General features: G+C 49.2%; 1 protein-coding gene across 1 annotated transcript; it reads right to left on the bottom strand.

Annotated features, from left to right (window-relative positions):
• Positions 1-6,220: 6,220 nt before the first annotated feature.
• On the bottom strand, positions 6,221-19,827 carry CD4 (CD4 molecule). Its single transcript, XM_052795110.1, has 10 exons — positions 19,602-19,827; positions 12,116-12,247; positions 10,271-10,417; positions 10,042-10,185; positions 9,526-9,801; positions 8,721-9,077; positions 8,359-8,601; positions 8,152-8,270; positions 7,845-7,912; positions 6,221-6,562 (listed from the first exon to the last, which is right to left on the bottom strand). The coding sequence occupies exons 2-10, from the start codon at positions 12,174-12,176 to the stop codon at positions 6,547-6,549; spliced, it is 1,431 nt and encodes a 476-aa protein (XP_052651070.1). The 5' UTR covers positions 12,177-12,247; positions 19,602-19,827; the 3' UTR covers positions 6,221-6,546.
• Between the last annotated feature and the right edge of the window lie 934 nt (positions 19,828-20,761).

The following is a 20,761-nucleotide window of genomic DNA, read 5'->3' as shown; positions in this document are numbered from 1 at the left end:
AGGCTTCTTGCGTTTGCAGATGTGGCTGGGTTCTTAGTTTGAGTGAAAGCACAAAATTGAAGATTTACTGCGAGGCAGAACGAGCTCTGGGGGAGGAAGAAGAGCTTTCACCCTAGGGCTGTCATGCTTCTAAGTAGATGCTCGTCCGTCCATCCATCTCATCTAAATGGATTTCAAAGACTCTCTTTATTTGCCTAGGATTTCCAGACACGTGGTTTTGGTAGGAGGTGGGTCGCAACTGTATATGTGCTGCACACTGACAATGCACATGCCAAGGAGTGCCAATGCTTGGATCTGGAGATCCTGAAGCCCCACGGTACAGCGTTCCCTGTGGATCTAAGAAGCCCAGGCTAGAAGTGAGACTCCCCCCCCAGACTCATCCCTTAGAAGGGCTCACAGAGCTGGGAGCAGTTTTTAATTCCTACAGAGCCAGGCTGGACTCTCACCAGTGATCTTGCTGTCTAAAGGCTCAGTGGCTCACTAAAATATCCTAGGGCATCCAGGCGCAAAGAAACACCACTGTTACAATGTCAGGGTAAGAAATGTTTTCTGGAAAAGTTTGTTGCGTGAAGATCAGTTATTTCTGGACAGCGGCTCTGCAGGTCCAGGGAAATGCTCTTCCCAGAGGTGCCCTGGATTCTTAAAGGAGCAGAGCTCATTAACCAAGAAATAAACACCAGAATCCTAAAAGGAAAGCGTTAACAGAATAGCCAAATTCACTTCACAGGGCTTTGATGGTTTGCAGCTCTTACTCAGGACTTTGCTAGTGACCATGAGCGGTTTCACACGTGTTTCTCGCAGATCATGGATGCAATTAAACCCATCCTCAGAGCCCCAACATGGCTTACACAACCTCTTGTGAGGCTACGCTGGTGTGCTTGCAAGCAGGTTTCCTGGCATCTTTCCTGGCTCTCTGAGCAGGGTGTGTTTAATGGCTAATAAGAATCCAGCCAAGCAGATACGTTAGCATATTCCTTCAGAAAAGACAGTGACTGCAATGTAGATTTGTCATATCCAAACCTTAGATTCTATTTCTAGCACTGTACGGAAAGATTTAGTGAGGTTTCTCGGATAATTCGTCTGCAAAATGGGCAAGCGATAATAGCTCACATCAGGGGACAGACAACTAATGCTCATCATGAGCTACGCAGAAATATTAAGGGCTTGCAATGTAAATACTAGGATTTGAACTTGTGGATGCTTGTTTACAGCTGAATGTTTTTCCTTACACAGCTGGGCACCTTTTAAACTACTTTTTTCCTCTGTCACATACATAAATATTTGTATATGATATTTTCCTTGAGAAAAGGAAGTACCAGGGTAGGCTTGTCAAATACATGGTTGTTATGACGCTGCATGCTATTTGGCAGAGGGGTATGTATCCTCCTGCTTCCCCCTACCCGCCCGATGTAATGCTTTGCGTGTTCTTCTCTTCTCTATGTTACTGACACTTTTTTCATCCCTCCTGCCCTGGCGGCCTCACTGATATCCCAGCGCAGCGAGTGCCAGTCTGTGAAGGATGTAAAAATGTCATTTCAGAATTTAATTACGCCACTTTCCAAAATTACCGAACACTTACTTGTTTGTTCTCATACACAGAAAGGATAATTATGAGCTCTTGAATCATTAATCTGGGAACCTACGATATCTGGAAGGAGCTGAAATGATTTCTTTTCTTTGGATTTGTATCACAGAATTGCAATTTTCATTTTACCACCTGTTCCCCTAGCTTGTCTAGGTAGGCCTGAGGTTTCTCAAACCAGAACAATCTTTTCTTAATTAAAAAATAGGCTGGGATTTCAGGAGCGCCGCTGACATGCTGGATGCAGCAGGCCCGTGCTGCAGAAGCTCTCTGGCTCCCCTCGTCATTCCAGCTGGTGTGGTGGCCCCTCCGGAGCCGTGGTCCTCACAGAGCCGGTGTCACTGTTAGTGCTGTTCATCTCCAGGCCCTCACCTCCACACAGCACACAGAGAAGCTCAGAAGAGGGACTTGTCGGCACCAGAGCCTGAAACAGCCACTGTAACGCCAGCCAGCTCCTGCCGAAAGCATTGCGGAGCTGGGGCTTCTCCTCTCTTCCCTTTTGATTCCTTGCCCACGAGGCAGTCTCTGCCACCACCTCTTGTTCTGCTATTCTCTAATTCTCCAAATCTGGAAGCACCTCTAAGGCTTGGCCAAGCTGGCTGGAAAATGAACAGGAGGAGAGCCAAAGACTCCTTCAAGGGGCGTGCTGGGGAAGAATGCTGGCAGGCATGAGGCAAAGGCAGCCCGCTGTGGTTTGGAGGTGTCGCTTGGATGTGGGTGCACTAACGAACCCCGGGGTCCCTCCTAGTAAACACACACTTGGGAATACTCTCAGAAAGGAACCAGTCCAGAGCTGAGCATCTGCAGGGGTCTGGCATTCCTGCTCTACCCTCACCTCCGAGAAGGGTGGATGGAAGCTACTCGCTCTCTGCAGCTGCATTAGGCTGATGAGCCCCTCAAATGGATGCCGAAAACTGTTCTTTTTACTTCCCCTGAGACAAAAGGAAATTAGAAGAGGCTGAAGTGCACAGCTTCCTCCCTTCTAGACCTTGGGAACACGCAGAGAAACACACGGGGTCATTTGGCTCTGAAGGCTGAGGGGTGTGAGTGCTCCGCTGCAGAGCCTGCGGGGAGCATGAGTCACATGGACTGCCTCGGCAGATCCGGGCTGACAGCATCCACCGAATCACCGCCGCGCGTTGCATTCAAAGAGCAGAAATAAACTGGGAAGCAGGAGGGGCTGGGGGAAGTAGGGCTGTGGGCCGGGATTATTTCAGCCCATGTGTTTCTAGTTCAGCAGAACCGGACAGGGCAGTATATTCTCAGCTGTGTCCAAGTCCCTTCCTCCGCGGGAGCAAGCAGGTCTGTGGGTCCTGACAGGGGACCGTGCATTGGAGGTGGGTCCAAAGGACTGAAGCATGTGCTTTTTCCCTTCTGCAGACCAGAAACATAGGGAACAGTAGTACCAGAAAAACCAACATGTTAGGGAAAACCAGCACTTCTCAGTTTTTTTCTAAACTCTTGCTTTCTGTGATGTTTCCACATCACTGCACGGAGCTCTTGCTGCCGTTGTCATTTTGTAAGTATTGCCATGTATGCCCTTCTGAGTCCTGCCGTCATTTTAGGGTTACTCTGACGAGCTGTCACCACACGATAAAATATGTCTGTCATTCTGTTTGCTGCTTTGTAGAGTTGTACATCGCTGTGGTTTGCGTCGTGCAGAGGAATTATGCCCTCGCATAGTGTAGCTACGCCCTCGTGACACCTAGCAAAGGGAGAAGTCCTCAATGCCTCCTGAGAAGGAAAACCAGGATACGTGCAACACAGCCTGTACAGCCCTGGTGTGCTACAAGGAAGGGACCACACAAAAGTGATCTGATAGGGACACCCGGCTTTTCATCTCTGTCTTCAGTGCCTCGTAGGAGCGCTGTTGCCACAGCGTTACCTGCTGCATGGGCTGTGAAGACAGTGTGTTGTCTCAGAAAGGGAGTGTGCTGTTGTATTACCGCAGCCCAGGCCTGGGCAAGATGTTACTGCAGTCCATTCCAGCTGGGGACTCATCAGGTACATCTACATCCACGCTTACGTTTTGTGCAAGCTTGTTCTTATCTGGGCTGAACCTCCACCTTCGTACTGCCTTGAAGCCCACACTGAAGCTTTCAGTATTACACTCAGATGGAAAGCAAAGCCCATCTAGGACTCGCTCTGTGGATGACTTCTCTCTCAGTCAGGGCAGTCTGCGCATCTAGGGAACAAAGAAGGTCGCCATGTGAAAAGTTACAGACAGGAGAGCTGCCAAAAAAAGAGATTTATGAGATCGGAGCCTAGAGTGGTTTGTGCCTGCAGGTGAGTTTCAAGTAGAGTAGGGCAGGGTCACGACTGCTGAAATCATGAGACTTACTGAGGAAATGTGCAGTGTTGAGGAACAACACTTAGCATTTTTGTTACGCCCATCCAGATGGGAGAACTGGAAGCTGTGCATCTGTGGATGCAGCCATGCACTTAGAGGCATCCCAGTGGCACCATCATGTCCGCTGTAACGCCAGCCGGGCCACCTGGAAACGGGTGGAGGGACCTTCTGCATCGATGGCGAGGGTGTGAGCCTGACCGCGCTTTGCAGGTTGGTCCCAGCTGCGAATGGGGACACAGCCTTCGGTCGCCTGTGGGGACTCAGTGCGCCTCTTCCAGCCCTTGGAAGAGAGCAGAACCGGGGTTGCTGAGCTGAGGGTCACGCGTCCACGCGGTACCACTCCTCGCCCAGCGAGAGGACCATCCTGGCTTGGAGACTGCACTGCTGCCTGCTAGCGTGAGATCAGGGCTGTGCTGGGGCTGGCCTGCTGCCTCCTGGCTTCGAGAGCTGCGGGCAACGCTGTCAGGCAGCACAGACACCTCCGTGCTCTCCGAGCCACCGGTGCGGGCATTCTTTGCTACCCATGCATTTCATCCCCAACAGGCCAGGTTTGATGGACCCTGTGCTGGAGGCCAGGTGGGCCCTATTAGCTTAGTCTTTTTTTATCAGGCTGATCGTCTCGTTGAAAAAGTCAAGGCTTGCATTTTTAGGTACAGAGGGGGTTGGTTCAGCTGCCAGAGCCTCAGGTGAGCATCTGAACTGCTGGAGATGGCTGCAGCGTCAGAGGAGCTCATGATGGACTCTCACCAGCATGCTGCTTTGTCCCACCTGGGGATCAGGTGGTGCAGGATAATCCCTCTGCTCTGGACACCCATGTGAGTGGGAAGAGGAGCAGACTTGGGTACTCAAGCAGTTATTTAAGGAGAAGGGTCTGGACTGCAGGAGCAGGGGTTGGTTTTGGTTGAGGGGACTATGCCAAGCACTTTGTCATGATCATTACATCGATCACCACTGACCCTGCACTCATTTTCCCTCGTACAGCTCCCAAAACTGACTTTTCCTTAAGCCCTGATGATCTGTTGTTTAGCAGACAGTTGGGCCTCAACCGGCTCCCAAGGTACGCTGGCAGTTCAGGGACAGGACAGGAGCAACTCCATGCAGCGGGATATGGACCAAGGCTTTTCCGAAGTTAATGTAGTTTTGTGCGCGCAAGCCCAAGCTGCGGGAAGGAAAACGGCGCTAGCGCGGGCCTTCGTCACTCCTGTTTGTGTGAGGATGATGGTGAAGGAGCAGGCGTGACACCGGTGGTGGCCCACACCTGCTGCCACAGCTGCCTGGGGCTGCGTCCCCGCTCCAGGGGAGAGATGGGGTTGTGGGGAGGACGATTTCCCCCGGCTCGCAGGTGTTGTCTCTGCCGTTGTTGCTACCTGTCTTTTCTCTGTCAGTAACGGCGTGATGCTGGCGTGACTGCTACAGAGAAGCCCCCTCCTCCAGTAACTGGGTGCCCTGGGGGGGGTCTCTGCCCCTCTCTGCCTTTCCCCAGCAAGCCCAGCACAGGCGAACAAACCTGGACTGCAGCCAGTGACAGCTGTAGGAACTCAAGGCCTTTTTGACCCGCCGCTAGCAGATGGTAGAATAACTTCTCTATATACAAGGCTTCTGTGTACATATTTTAACAGTATTTTTCTTTCAGGACATTCTGGCATCTCTGCAACACGCTTTTACTTCCATCCTAAGTTTCCTGGGCTTTTCACTCCCTCTTCCCACCTCCTTGAGCCAACAAAGAATCGTTTTGGTGAGAACCGTTTTCGGTGGCTTTCTCAGAAGCATCTCTTCTCCGCACTCTGTGGGCTTGTTCAGCCCAAGGCTGGTTTGTTCTCCTAGGAAATGACTTTGTCACCCCCTTCCCAAACTTCCCTTTTAGATCAACATTCACAACTTCTTCAGGCTCTGATTTCCAGAAGCTCTCCTGAACTGCCTTCCCGACAAAATTAGTCCTGAATTATCCCACTGCTTGTAGTGTTTTCACTTGTGCATGGGTTTGTTGTGGGAGAGGTGAAGACCACAGGCTGAGGAATGGGTCTGGGGGGTACTGGAGGGCTTGACTGCCCAGGAAAGGCGAACGAGGACGGACAGGTTTCACAGAGAGCAGAGGGCTGGTGCGTTAAGGAAGGCTTGTGGCAGCCAGGGAGGTGGGAGATAGTAAGAATCAGGATTCCACATCCTAGCAGGAAAGGGAGAAATGTGAATCTGAACCAGACAGGAGTGCCTCAGAAAAAATTTTGTCCAGCTTGCAAAAAAAACCCCCAACCCTGAAGTAATTTATTGTAGCTCAGGCAGATAAAATAAGCGCATAAAGCTGGTTTCACAAGCAGGTCGATTTAAGTGCATGAGCAAAATACAAGCATATATATGTATATGTATATATATCTTCTGTTCAGTGTCTCTCATTGTAGAACTGGGGATCAGTCATAATCCTTTAGGGTTTCTTGCCTTGTCCATCAACTAGCCAGACAACATCCCTCCATGGCATTAGACTGGGGGAATGATGAAGGAATAAAGAATTGTATCAAAACAGGAGAAAGGGAGATGGATTCACAGAGCACTACGGGCTGGCAGGTGTGTAGGTACAGGAAGAGACTTCATCAGTCCTTCTGACTCCAGTGCTGCAATACTACTTATTCAACCGGCTGCAAGAGAAAAGTATTATGTGAGTACCAGTATTGTAGAGGTGAAAGGCTTCACTCAGATACCTCGAAGCCAGCCAACCTCCCAATTTTTGCGTAGTGTAGAGAATGCCTGCCTGCCTCTGTAGCTGAGGATGCAAACGGTTACTTGTGCATCCACATGGCTGCGGTTTAGGTTTCAGTTACGCTGAGCTGCTTCCTGGGCAAAGAGAGTTAAAGAACAACTGTATCAGCACTTGCATTGCACAGATTTATCTAGTTTTTGATGTAGCTGTGTGGGCTTTGTCCTATCCTTATGGGGATTATTTTTTAACCTTGATAAAAAGTAGGTGAAAACGAGGTGAATTCTTTGACACTTGTTATGCTAACCAACTCTTCACCACATATACATCCCAGCTATGAAGCAGTATTTGCCAATAAACATCTCACTGAATTCTCAGTGACAGTGAAAAAAAATTGGTGAAACTATCACAGTTTGCCACTGTCACCAGTGAAAATTAAGCAGAAGGCCAGTTCTGCACCTATACATTCATTGAACTTGTTCGTGCAATCATTTATACTGTCCTTAGCTCTCCAATTGCAGTGACAGAATAGCCATCAGCGTTTCTCCACAGCTGCTTCTGATGCCTGATACCATATAAGCTTAAAGACCTGGAAAAGGGCAGCTTCTCTGCTGAGAAATCCGTGCTCCCATGAAAAGGGCCAGGACATGATGGTGTATTTCATATCACCGAAGGCCTTTGGGAGACGGCATGGTTCACAGTGTTCTGTGATTTTCTCTTTTCTTTCCTTGCTCCAAGGAAGTTATTGGCAATTTTCACAGATTGCAGTCCAGCACTGTGCTAGTAGAGCTGGAATTACATTATGAACATCATGGATTTTTAAAATTCGGGTTTCATCCTTGAGCTTGGTTGTGTGCCTTCCACCTTCACAACCTTGATACCCAGGTCCCAGATCCAGTGTGGAACCTACCAAAGGACTCTGGAGCTCCTGCTTGGGTTTGGCTAACATCTCTCAAAGTCAAGGTAATTCAAGTGAAACCTCTCTGCTCAGAAGTTTCCCAGCACAGTGCTACCATGGGTTTGGGGCATAACAGGAAATTCATTAAACATGGCTCATAACTCTTAAGCATGACTTAATATGAGTAAGAGCTGAAAATGCTGAAATGCAGCTGTACTGTAGCACCAAGCAGGCTCAAGCTCCATTTCTCCCCACTCGACCACCCATCTCCCCGGTCTTGAAACCAGAGTCTTTGCCCACTGTGGGTGCTCTCATTGCCACTTACTGTTGACACTGACATGTCTTGTTTTCCAGCAAGTATTGTCTTGCTCGTGCCATCCTTTTTGCCCGTTGCTGCCAGGAGAGAAGGAATAAGTAACGATTAGATATTTTTATGCTTCAAATGCTTTTCTCTGAAGTGGTAGTAAAGTACTGTCTGACATTTGCAGACTGTCCATCTCTAACCATTTGCTTTGAGTCTAAGGATTGACCCTTTATCTGTTCTGCCCCACACCCAAACAGAAAATCAAACTCCTCCTATGGTTTGGGGAGACTGTCATCTCTTCACCTTTCACAGGGACCAGGGCACTCACCCTTCTCCGCTGCCAGCTTATACCACTGATGACACACAGACATGCAAGGCCAAACACCAATACACTGCCTCCAATACTTGCGCCAATTACCACATAGCTAATCCAAACAGGAGCTTCCTCTGGAAGGAGAAAAGTATTCAGACACAGAAACAAAGAGAATTTTAAGGCTTTTGGATGGAGGCAGGGATGTGATGCTAATTTCCATACCCACGTGGTAATTAAGGCTGATCTTCTTGTCATTTTCTTCTATGAGGTGACAGTTCCACAGCCCTGCAGCACTGACGTTCACCTCCACTTTTACTGCATTCTGCTTTGACTTCTTGATGTCCATCTGAGTCCCATTCACACGTTCCCAGCGCAAGTGGGCATTGGATGGGAGTGGACTAGAGACCTGGCAGGTCAGGGTCATCTCGGCCCCTCTGGGGAGTGGCCCAGCAGGGTTAGCTGAGACTGTAAAGGTAAGAAAAGGACATGTGAGTGAGGGGATGGGAAGATGGGTCCACCCACACTCTTGTGGCTTCCCGGTTTCTGCAGCTCCTCATCTTTTGACCCACTTCTCCTTCTCTCACCTTTCATCACCATCAGCTCTATCTTGCTCTGCACATATCTTCTATTGTATGCCAGCTGGCACTGGTACTGCCCAGAGTGGTTGAAATGGACTTTGGGGAGTTTCAGTTCTATGGTACTTTCAGGTTTTCTTATCTCAAACTGAAAGCGGCTGCTTTTTTTGGTCTCATGCTGCTCTCCTCGTGCTGTGACGTTGAAATCAAGTAGCTCATGAGCGGTTGCACTTTCCTGTTGTTTCCAATTCAGTTGTCCTGTGAAACCTTCTTTCCATTTTATTTTCCGGAAGTTCAGATGCCATGACAAGATGACAGTGCTATCAGCAGTTGCATACTTTCTTTCCAAATCTGTATTCTGAAAACCTGAATTCAGAAGAGACAAGGAATACAGAGGCAGGGAGATCCATGGCTACACTTCCCTGTGTCCACCCTTGATCTGGAGAGATGCACGCTGTGCTCAGTTGAAAGAGGACTTGGAGAAAAGCCATGAGATACCCCAGGAAGGATAAACAGTTAGGGTCTGAGAATAGGTTTAAAGAGCCAAAGCTCCCAAGCTCACCAGAGCTGAGAAGAACAGACCCCAAGGAGAGGAGGATCCTCTCCTCACCAAGCCGGGAGAGGAAAGTGGGAGCAAGTGTGGAATAGAGCTCAGGCAGCAGAGCAATGCCCAAGCTGCAGTGTTGGAAGCCCTGGGAAATCGACCCTGGAGCACCATCGCTTGGGATGCTGCAAAGTAAAAACTCAGCTCATGAGCTGGAGGGAGCAATGGTTCCCGAGGCAGTGTGTGAGTTGCATTTTTGTTGTCACATACCTAATACCTTCACATCAAAGGAGATGTTCTGATTAATCAATGGAGAGGCTGATTGGACATGACACATCCAGGTCCCGCTGTCCGTAGCCTCCAGTTGCTTTAACTTCAGTGTGTATTTTTGATGGGTCTTCTTTTCTGAGATTGTTGGTCTTACTATGTTATTGTTATTGTTAAACAATGTGATGTTGAGATCTGGTAGAGTATGGGATGAATTTTGCATTAAAGTCAGCTCAGGGACTTCATTTGACAGGAAGTGCCCATCTGAAGAGATCGTCACTGTAAAAAGAAAAAGTGCAGCCAGGAAGTCAACTCCTTTTCCTGCGAGAGAGCGACATGTGTCACAGCAAAGAGAATACGGAGACTTTATGCCCTGGAGATGGAGGAGAAATGAACTATGATAGCCCAGGCCAGAAGAAATGGCAGCTGGATAAAGAATCCCAGCAGAGATGTCTCTCCGAGCTCTACGCTCCACTCACCCCTCCGCTTCTCATGGATAAAAGCCCTCTAATCACTCACATTTAAAGACATGCAGTGAGATACTGACTCTGTGAGAGCCAGATTCACAGATGTAGGTGCCGGCATCGGAGAGCCTTAAGTCCAACACCCTCAGGTGTTTACTGTTGGAGTTGATTTCAGATCGATCGGTCATGGCAGCTTTGCCTTTTGAAAAAATAAGCTTGGTTAGGAGGGAAGAGGTTTCTCAGCCATATACTGGGGAGAAGGGGTGATGAATTGGAAGCCTTACCTCTCAAATGTTTATCTTCAAACGACCTTATAACAGCCTTATCGTACTTCCAGGTCACACGTTTGTCATGAGGTATGCCTCTGCATTTCAGGATCACCTCCTGTCCTGCGATCCCAATCTCTGGTTTGTTTTGCTGAGCCATCAGACCTGAAAGTCAATACCCACCAAAAAAGGCATAGATTCACTTTCTGAAGGGTAGCTCAGTGAATATTCCCCATCCCTCCAGAAAGACACAGATATTTCTCCTCCCTTCCCTGGATACTGGGAAGATTATCCTCAATTTCTGAATTTTTCACTCCTTTGTCTCATCAATCAATCAATGCCTTTTCAGCTCCACAGCTTCCCTCCCCTCCACTTTAGGCTCTTTGCCTGGCTAATGGCTATTCTGTTTCACATACATTCAGAAATAGGGAAAATACCAGTGGTTGTGGTGGATTCAACATCATTCATAATTTTGAGATGTCAACAGTTTTACTGAAACAACCTTTTTCCACTGGACAAGATTTAGTTGTCGTACTGGTAGCAAAGGCAGGACAGCATATGCCAGCCCTCCTTCACTTCCCAGCAAGATTTGAGGAAAATTTGCTCACCCCTTCTTCCAATTTTTGCATGGAGCATGACTGAAAGCCCAGGAAAATGAAAGGGTAAAGTAAAAAAGAAAGAAAGAAGGCTGGCCTAATGTCAGGTTCCTGTTCTTGGGATGAGGGCTATGTGACAGTAAAACAAGTAGGATGTATAATGTTGAAGAAACATTAGGAGTGGTTTCTTGGAAGAACCACTTCCTTTCCTTCACTATAAAGAGGATTTCTGCAGGAGACCATAAGAAGGAGATGGAGTTGCCAGAGGTACAATTGGGAATAAGGGGGTTGTGGTCTCCTACCACACTCTTGGTAACTTCTCAGAGCTGCCTAACCTGCAGATCCCCCAGGTGACCCTAGTACTAGAGCGCCACAGAAGTGCAAAATAAAAAGTTTACATGAATTTAATGGAGGGTTTTCCACAAGTTACGTATTCCCCCAAGAGCATAGGTAGTCTGCAACATTGCCAACACAGATTTTCAATAATCACACATTGGACCACAGAAAATGATGATTTTGTCTTAAACTGTGAAATTATAAATCTTTTGCTTTGCTTTTGGTTCTAGGGTGCCTAAAAGATTTCCAATCTTTCTTCTGCAACCAGAGGAATCAAAGCTGAGTATCTGAGAAATGCAGGCTTGGCCTTATTCAGTTGCCCTCCTTTCTTGGAAAATGAGCGCTAAAAAGTCCACCAAACCTTACAACATTAGCAATCAAACTAAGCAAGCTGGTAGCATCACATTTGTAAGGGCAAATCTGTGATGAGAAACACATGGTTTTGCCCAGGCAGATGGAGGCAGTGTGGAAGGTGCTATTTTCCACTTTGTGCTTGGTGTGCACCCTGGCTCTAGAGGAACCCCACTCCTGCATCTCTACAGGATGGCTCCCCAAACCTGGTGATGCTCCACACCCTCTGGTTTCGGCCAGTAGGCTCAGCAGGCAGACTGGGAACAACCTGAGTCCCAAAGCTTGAGCTGTCCATGCTGCCTCTGAAATAACAGGACATGGATGTAGGGAGCCTCTCAGCTTCTAGCCCCTGGTCTAATCTCCACTGCATGGCCCCACAGAGAGCTGTTGGGCAGTGCAGGGGTAGGCCAGACAAGGTAAGAAGGCAGCTGTCACAGCTTCATGGCTGGAATGAGCCCGCTCTAAACCGTGTGAGGTATGTTGTATGGCAAATCAGGAGGACCCTAAAAACACCCCAAATGTTTTGAGGCTTGTGGAAAGGCTGTAAGAACCGGGAGGGTTCGCTGAGCCGAGGACTCACCCAGATGCAGAACCGAGAAGACGGCAAGTGTGGTGCTCACCACTGTGCCGCATGACTCCATCGCTGCGGGAACGCTCCTCCCTGCGGCAGACTGCAGGGCTGGAAATGCCGTCGCTGCCAAGGGATGCTATCCTGGAAGATGCAAATGCTCTGTTAATACTGGTTGATTTTCAGACCTCGGTGGATGGGGCCCCATGTTCCCAGTGAGCACCCACCATCCTTCAGTGCAGCGAAGTGGAAACTCATTGGTAAGCTCACCAGAGCCCTGTGTTTCAGCAAAGAATCCAGCTGCAGTGTTCCCTCTAGAGTTTGGTATTAAACATTTCATTTTACTCATCCCTAGGTTTCTGGCATTCATTGGACTGCAGGTGTTTATATTGCCAAGATTGCTGTGCCTTTTTACTTCTCTATGGTGGGTTATCATCACTCTTGCAGCGATTAAGGCTGAACACATACAGGGCTGCGTTAGCAAGAGCACAGCCAGCAGACTGAGGGAAGTGATTATTTCCCTCTATTTGGCACACCTGAGGTCTCATCTAGGATACAGGATTGAGTTTTGGGCCCCCAACACAAGACGGATGCCAACAAACTGGGCAGAGTCCAATGGAGGGCTACTGGGATGGTGAGGAGGTTGGAGCATATACAGGGAGAGACAGAAAGATGGGTTTGTTAGGGAGAGGAGAGCCAAGGTGGGATCTAATTTCAGTCTCCCATTATCTAAAGGATGTTACCTAGAAGAAGGAGCCACATTCTTCTCAGATGTGCACAGGAGAGGAGCAGACATAGGTTGCAGCAAGGAACCGTTGACTAGGTAGAAGGAAAAATTTCTTGCCGCTGAAGGTGGTTCAGCATTGGAATAGATGCCAAGAGATGCCAAGCAGTCCCCGCCCTTGGAGATGTTTAGATGTTCCCTGGACAAGGCCCTGAGCAATGTGTTGTAGTTTTACAGTCAACCCAGCTGTGAGCAGGAGGTTGGACTGGAGACCTCTGGAGGTCCCTTGCCATCTAAATATTTCTGTGTGATTTTGTGATTCTATGATTAAGGCCATCTTTATGCTGTTATTAATATTTTTCTTTAGTTTGTTTTTTGCCTACTTATTTCTTACCTTGAAAATCTCAATAACCACCAAGTCTGACATTGTTGGAAAGACTTGCTTGAATTCTTAGGACTATTCAACAAAAAGTCTGGGGAGAAGGGAGGAATGAGGTCCAAAAGAACAAGTTGCGTTGATGGTAACAACACCATAAGTGGGAACTGGGCGCTAACTATCGTGTTAAGGTGAGTTATCAAATTAGATGAAGTATCTGACTGTAGCAGTGACGAAGTGCTGGTATCAGCTGCAGCTGGGTGGGCTGGCAAGGTGAAGGGGACCATGGCTGCTGGTGCGAGGAGACTACCAACCTCTCTATCCCTAAACCAAGGCATATATCACAAAAAGGAAGCCAAGCAGGTTAACTGGTTTGGGGAGCGAGTAAAAACAGTGAGACGACCTCCCTTCTCTAAAAGCAGGCACTCCCTGTGCCAAGAGCGTGACAGACTGAAGGCTGGGGTCATAATGGGATTGAACTAAAAAGAGATGCAAGAATAATTTTATACAATATTTATATGTATTATGTGCAATATTTAGTATAATATATTCTATTAGAGTATAATTTAATATTGAAATTAATGTAAATGATCAGAGCATACAAAACTATCAAAGAGTAGATGAAAACATCCACACTACATTTACAGGGAGATCAGGTCAGCATGACCTACAATCCGGCAGCTAGACAGGTGTACACACATGCACATATGAAAAATACAGGTGCAAGAGCAAGGCAGCAGCCATGTGCACCATCAGAAGAGAAATAGATGGCAAAGGCGCAGTCAGAGAAGATTTGTGGCTTGCCTCGTGCAAAGCAAAAAACCCATCCGAGCCCCAGGGAATATTTGCATGAGCTGGTTTGTGCGAAAACAGTAAAACAAAGGAGCCAGTGCGTGTCATTGGAGATCACTCCTAACAAGATGCAGCAGCAGTGAGCAAGCAGTTTGCTGGGCTACGCTACAGAATAAAGAAAGGGGCAACAACAAGGCGTCTCTGTATGTCTCACTCAGAAGAAACATCCATAACCGAGAACTGGCATAGGGCCCTGAGTAAGATCCATTCCTGAGGTGACAGAAGAAACCTCGTCCCCACTGTGAACACTCGTGTCACCTGTCCCAGTGGGACCAGCAGGAAAAGTTAGCCCCCAATCTAAAGTGATATCTATGAATTAACAGGGTCAGCGCTGGGTTTCAAATAATTTAAGTCATTAAACTTCATATAAAACCTGAAGGTAATGAACAGGTAAAAATTAATGAAATCGCTGAGTCACACACCATCATTTTGTTTTGGCTGGGAATCTCTATTTTCCTGTCATCTTACAGCTTCAGTTTGTTCTTCACCTTCTTGCTATCTGGTTATTGAGCAAAACCACACAACCAGAGCACTGTGGGACTCATGAACTGCTGACCTTGCGCAGCTTGGTAGATGCAGATTGATGCATCTTTGTTTTTCTGTTTCTTCTCATGGTTTCACACGTTCTGCATTCCTACTTCATTCACACTAATCTTTGTATTTCTGTGGCAGATCTCTACAATATGATGTTTACCACCTACATGTTACAAGTCAGTGGGGAAAATGGGTTGCCTTCAGCTAGCATTTCTTTCACGCTCATTCTCTCTCTCCCTGTTTATCTCTACTTCTCGTGCATGCCACTTCCTATTTTTCCCCTGTCTTTCTATCTCCTTCTGTATCCCTCCAGGCCAGATCACAGGCAATGCTACTCTGGAGTTTACGGATCTTGGTAAGCAAGGCTCTGCTATGTTAACTGAGCAAGCTGCTCTCATTAGCACATGCCTGCAGCAGACCCACAGCCTCCTTACAGCCGGCCCAGCTGTATCTTATGGCGGTACTCATAAATTAAGTGGTGTCAGGGAATGTTCCCAGGCACTGGAACACACTCATCAGTCCTGTTAAATTGCTAGAACATTTCCTGACACATTTTTGGCCCAGGACAACTCTCACTCTCCTGAGCAACTCCTGGGATGCATTTAGGTGTTAGCATGGGCCAGGGACCGCTCCCATTAGGCAGCTGGCATGTAGCCAGTTCATTCTGGAGGTTAAGTGAGTTTAATAACCCAGACCATCTCATGCCAGTTGGCCTCTGTGCCAGAAACAGTCCAGGCATACTTGATTTATTAGCATGTCTAGCAATGGAGGAGCAGGGCTCCCTCCCAAGTTGTTTTGGGTTTGTGTGGCGGGGTTTTTTTGGTAGCGAGGGAGGGGCTGCAGGGATGGGTCCTGGGAGAAGCTGCTAGAAACTTCCTCAGCTCCAAGTCAGACCCGCCTCCGGCCAACGCCAAGCCTCTGGGAGAGGCAGTGGTGGCAGCGCCTCTGGGAGAACAGATTTGAGAAGGGGAACCTGCAGCTGGGTTTGGGAAGTGGGATGTGAGAGAAACCCCTCTGCAGATACCGAGGTCAGTGAAGGAGGAGGGGGAGGAGGTGTGCCGGAGGAGGCTGATGCCCCGGCAGCCCGTGGTGAGACGGCAGGCTGTCCCCCCCAGCCCATGGAGGTTAACAGTGGGGTAGATGCCCACCTGCAGCCCGGGGAGGAGCCCACGCTGGAGCAGGGGGATGCCCCCGAAGATGGCCGGAACTCCGTGGGAAAGCCTGTGCTGGAGCAGTTTGTGCCTGAAGGACTGCAGCCCGCGGAAAGGACCCACGTTGGAGAAGTTCATGAAGGGCTGTCTCCCATGGGAGGGACCCCACGCAGGAGCAGGGGACAAGTGAGGAGTCCTCCCCCTGAGGAGGAAGGAGCAGCAGAGACAAGGTGTAATGAACTGACCCCAATCCCCGTTCCCTGTCCCCCTGTGCCACTGGAGGGAGGAGGTAGAGAGAACCGGGAGTGGAGCTGAGCCGGGAAGGAGGGAGGGGTGGGGGGAAGGTGTTCTAAGGTTTGGTTTTACTTCTCAAATCAATTTAATTCATTACCAATCAAATCAAAACAGGATAATGAGAAGTAAAACCAAATCTTAAAACAACTTCCCCCCATGCCTCCTTTCTTCCCAGGCTCAACTTTACCCCCGAATTCTCTACCTCCTCCCCACCAGCAGTGCAGAGGGATGGGCAATGGGGGTTGCGGTCAGTCTGTCACACATTCTCTCCGTCGCTCTTTCTTCCTCATACTCTCCCCCTGCTGCAGCGTGGGGTCCCTCCCACGGAAGACAGCCCTCCACAATCTTCTCCGGCATGGGTCCTTCCCACAGGCTGCAGTTCTTCATGAACTGCTCCAGCATGGGTTCTTTCTGTGGGCTGCAGTCCTTCAGGCACAAACTGCTCCAGCATGGGCTTTCCCATGGAGTCACAGCCATCTTCGGGGGCATCCCCCTGCTCCAGCGTGGGCTCCTCCCCGGGCTGCAGGTGGGCATCTACCCCACTGTTAACCTCCATGGGCTGGGGGGGACAGCCTGCCGTCTCACCACGGGCTGCCGGGGCATCAGCCTCCTCCGGCACACCTCCTCCCCCTCCTCCTTCACTGACCTCGGTATCTGCAGAGGGGTTTCTCTCACATCCCAATTCCCAAACCCGGCTGCAGGTTCCCCTTCTCAAATCTGTTCTCCCAGAGGCGCTGCCACCACTGCTGATGAGCTCGGCGTTGGCCGGAGGCGGGTCCGACTTGGAGCCGGGGAAGCTTCTAGCAGCTTCTCACAGGAGCCGGCCCTACAGCCCCTCCCCTGCTACCAAAACCCCACCACACAAACCCAAAACACAAGTGAACATTGATTTCCATTTCATTTTAACTCCCCTCTCTTATTAAACTGGTTTAATTTCCTTCTTGACTTATTTTAATAATCCCTGCCTGCCTGAGGGATAGGAAAAGGAGAGCTGAGGTAGTGAGTGGTCTTGCTCCGGGGAATAATGCCCACAGGACCAAGTCTGGCCTGGAGAACATCTGCTTGGGAGAGGGGCTGGCAGGCCCTCGCTCCTTCCAGTACCGAGCCCCAGCAGGCAATGGCTGCAGAGAGCTCTCCCCCAGGCTGGCACTGGCATGACACAGGAGGAAACCGAAATTAAAAAAAAAACAAAACAAAAAAACTCAGCAACCGCTACCGATGCAGAGTAGGCCATCTCCCTCTCTCAATGCGTTCCTCTGCCTCTTTCATGCAGTGTGGTTTTCTTGTTTTCTTCTCTCGCTCTTGCTTGTGGCTGTGCTTTTGATCTGGCAGCAGCTCGCTCTGCTGGGTCGGGGGGGCCCTCCCAGCCATCCAGCCCCACAAGGTCTCCACACCTCAGCCGCTGCTGCTGCACTGCATTTCCCCTTGCGGTGCCTGCCAGGCGGCAGCTGCGGGACACAGCCGCCTCTTGTCCCTGCACATCAAGCAGTTGGGCTTGGTTTGGGGGCTCTGGGTTACAGAGGATCACCTCTCTCTCAGTTTAAACATCTAAAGCAAAGCTGATCCAGCTCTTTTACTGAGTAGCGGTTTCTCTGAAATTACTTATTAACATTAAAGCAAACATATGTGAGCAGCAGGCAGGGTTAGAGACCAAATGCAACAAAAACGGCCAGCAGAGAGCAAAGAGACGATAGCAGTGAAGGTCATTTCACGGGCTCCACTGTCCCCTCCAGACTGGCCAACACTGCTTTCGTTTCCCCTTGAGCGCATCTGGCCGTTCGTCTGAGAGCAGCTGCCACCCTTCGGAGCTGCTGCAAGAGGGATGTGCCGGAGCAGGGTCCACCGGGTGAAAGCTGCCGATCCCCCCGGAGACAGGTCCCACCGTCAGGACGAGGCAGGGCAGCGAGGCCACCGTCTCAGCGCCAGCCGAGCTCTCTTCAGCCATAAAGTCCCCCTGGCCTAGCCGTGTGCCTGGACCCATGTGGAGGCCATGAGAAACAGCTCCGTCTCCACAGCCCGGGCTGCTCCCTACGGCTTCTAACCCCTCCGGCAGCCTAAGGGGAAGCCAAGACTGGCCTTTGCCTCACAGACATTTCAGCACTTGCTTTCGGAGCTTTTCTTCCTCTGCCTAGCCCCATTCCTTTCCTCCTAACCCTCCTCTTTTTGGCTCCGCAAACCATCTTTCATCACTGGAGGCTGTGACTAGCAAAGGCACTGAGATGACCGCTGAAGGCAGGCCCTCCATCGCCCTCCCAAGCCATGTGCATGCTTGGGATGATGTTCAGGTATCATTAACATAACTGCCAAAATAGGAACAGTGAGATCTTACCATGCAGTTTACTTGATGCACAGCCCAGACTGGAAAAGGGTCTATGTACATATTGATGAGGTCAGCACAGCAAAATGGCGTATATCTGCCCATTCAGAGCAAAAATGCATCCCTCCTTAATTTTGTCCCTGGTGAATACAGGGTTGCCACACGAGGCTGTGGCAGATCGGGTGGGCACCGTCCCTGGGCACCCAAGAACCATGAGCGGGAGCGGGACAGATGCTCAATTTAGATGAGGCAAGCCCTGTCGTACTGCAGGCAGCTTTGGCAGCCATATTTGTGAAACACTGGGGAGGATAAAAGGAAAGTCTGCAAATCGATTTGAGGCTAATGTGCACCAGGGCTTTAAGAGGACTGCTCAGTTTATAGTGGAGAACATTAAGTAGTAACCTGTGCTCAACCTTAATGCACCATGTAGCGGAATATCTGAGGTGGCTGACAAAGGTTGAGTAGGATACGCCACCTGAAAGTTGAAAAATTCAACCAGAAATGAAACTCCTCTTTTCAACAGTGTGGCAGCCTGTGGAAGGGGAAGGCAAGTCTCTTTTCTGATGTCCTTAAATTGAAAAGATCCTTCTTTCGCCAAGAAATCCTGCTCGCTCAGCCCTGAGCTAGTGGATCAGGCTGCATCAGCAGCTGGTGTCAGGCAGTGAGCCAGTCAGCCTGGATTAGCAGAATAGACCCCTCTGGTCTCAGCACGTACAGATGTAAGCAGACGTCCCTAGTTTGCTAGAGACCGGCATCTTCTTATTTTTCAGGCTTTTTTTAGAATAAAGTTCCCCTTCCTAGAGGGCACGTGGAGAAGGTAATAGCAAGTGGCAGCTGGTGGAGGGCTGTTCCCCAGTGCATTTCCAGCCCTTGGAGATATATGGTCACCAGTGACAGGCCCTCATATCGGACATTTTTCCCTATATGTGGGTTTAAAAGATCTGTGAGATCCCCAGGCTCTGAGGCGGGTTAAGCTTTTCATAGATCCCTTTTTTTTTGCCCATTTCAGGGAAAAATCTGGGGAGACAAGCACTTCTTAGTTAAAACTAAAAGGCCTTGGTGAATTGCACAGCCAGAAGTATTATTGAGTCAAAGGCTCAAGATGGTTTTACATCAGACCTTTAAGTGGGGCAAAACCAATCCGCCCATGCCGAAACAGCAACTTGTGTGGAATAGTAAAGTTCGTAACATTAAAAAAAATGAAAACAGATTGGCCTCTTTTCTCAAAGAAAGAAAGAAAGTTTCCTTACCTCTTTTCCTTCCTCTCTGTCTCTGTGTTTCTGTCTCCTTGTGTTTGTCACCTGCCGTAATTGATCTCACCCAGCTACAGCTGAAACAAAAGAAGAACGAAGTTGATGTTCAGAAAGCAGCTCAACAGACGTCGGTCTTGATGTCTCCTCCTCTCCAGCTGGAGCGTCAGCAAGGTCTTGCTGCCAGTCCAGGTTCTGCTGATATCCGCCAACTTCTCTAGGTAGAGGGTGATTTTCCAAATGCACGTGATTTCGACTCTGGGTGTGAACAGAAATGGAGACCATAACGGAAGGTGATATATTGCAGCGCCTGGGGAGAATGAGTGTGTAAAACAGAGAGAGCCTATTGGCCATATGGCAGCTGATGGGAGGCCGTAACAGGGTTGAAACTTAAAAGCGAACTGTTGGAAACTGGTTCTGCTCTACTGACAAAGAAAGCTCGCAAATTATCGTGTTAGCTGAGCAGATCTGGACCCAGCCTGTGCCTCTGATACTCTGTAAGAGCAAGCCGACCTCCATTTCCCAGCCTGTCTCCTGCATCACCGCTAAGAGGAGACACCTCTGAGGAGTGGGCCACGGACCTGACCCCAGGGGTTTCACAGGGATAATAACGGAGGGAGAGGGGATCCCTGATGATATGTTAGGGGCACCTGTCTCTGGAGTATGGCTGAGATTTGGGGTGAGATGAGAGAATATTTTCTTTATAGCAGTGGTGGGTTGACCTTGGCTGGTCGCCAGCTGCCCACACAACCGCTCTCTCACTCCCCCTCCTCAGCAAGGCAGAGAAAGAAGATAAGATGAAAAAAACCTCATGGGTCAAGGCAAGGACAGGTAGATGGCTCACCAGTTACCATCATGGGCAAAACAGACTTGACTTGGGGAAGATTAATTTAATTTATGGCCAATTAAAAACAGAGTAGGATAGTGAGAAATAAAAACAAAACTAAAAACAAAACTAAAAACACCTTTCCCCACCCGCCTTTTCTTCCCAAGCTCAACTTCACACCTGACTCTTCTGAACCTCCTTCCCCCCCCTCAGCGTTTCAGGGGAAGAGGTGGTGGGAGCTGTGGTCAGTTCATAGCACTTGGTGTCTGCCATTCCTTCCTGCTCATGCTGTTCCCCTGCTGCACCATGGGGTTCTTCATAAAGGGCTCCAATG

Source organism: Harpia harpyja, chromosome 8 (assembly GCF_026419915.1).
Source record: "Harpia harpyja isolate bHarHar1 chromosome 8, bHarHar1 primary haplotype, whole genome shotgun sequence".
NCBI classification, from domain to species: Eukaryota; Metazoa; Chordata; class Aves; order Accipitriformes; family Accipitridae; genus Harpia; species Harpia harpyja.
The sequence above is the reverse complement of the archived record's forward strand: the minus strand, read 5'-3'. Positions and strand labels throughout refer to the sequence as shown.

Excerpts from the sequence above, each read along its gene's own strand:
- CD4 (XM_052795110.1), bottom strand. The coding sequence starts at position 12,176 with ATGGAGTCATGCGGCACAGTGGTGAGCACCACACTTGCCGTCTTCTCG. Across the intron at positions 10,418-12,115 it reads CTTCTCGGTTCTGCATCTGG|GTCTGATGGCTCAGCAAAAC; the intron begins GTGAGTCCTCGG and ends ATTGACTTTCAG. Across the intron at positions 10,186-10,270 it reads TGAAGATAAACATTTGAGAG|GCAAAGCTGCCATGACCGAT; the intron begins GTAAGGCTTCCA and ends TTTTTTCAAAAG.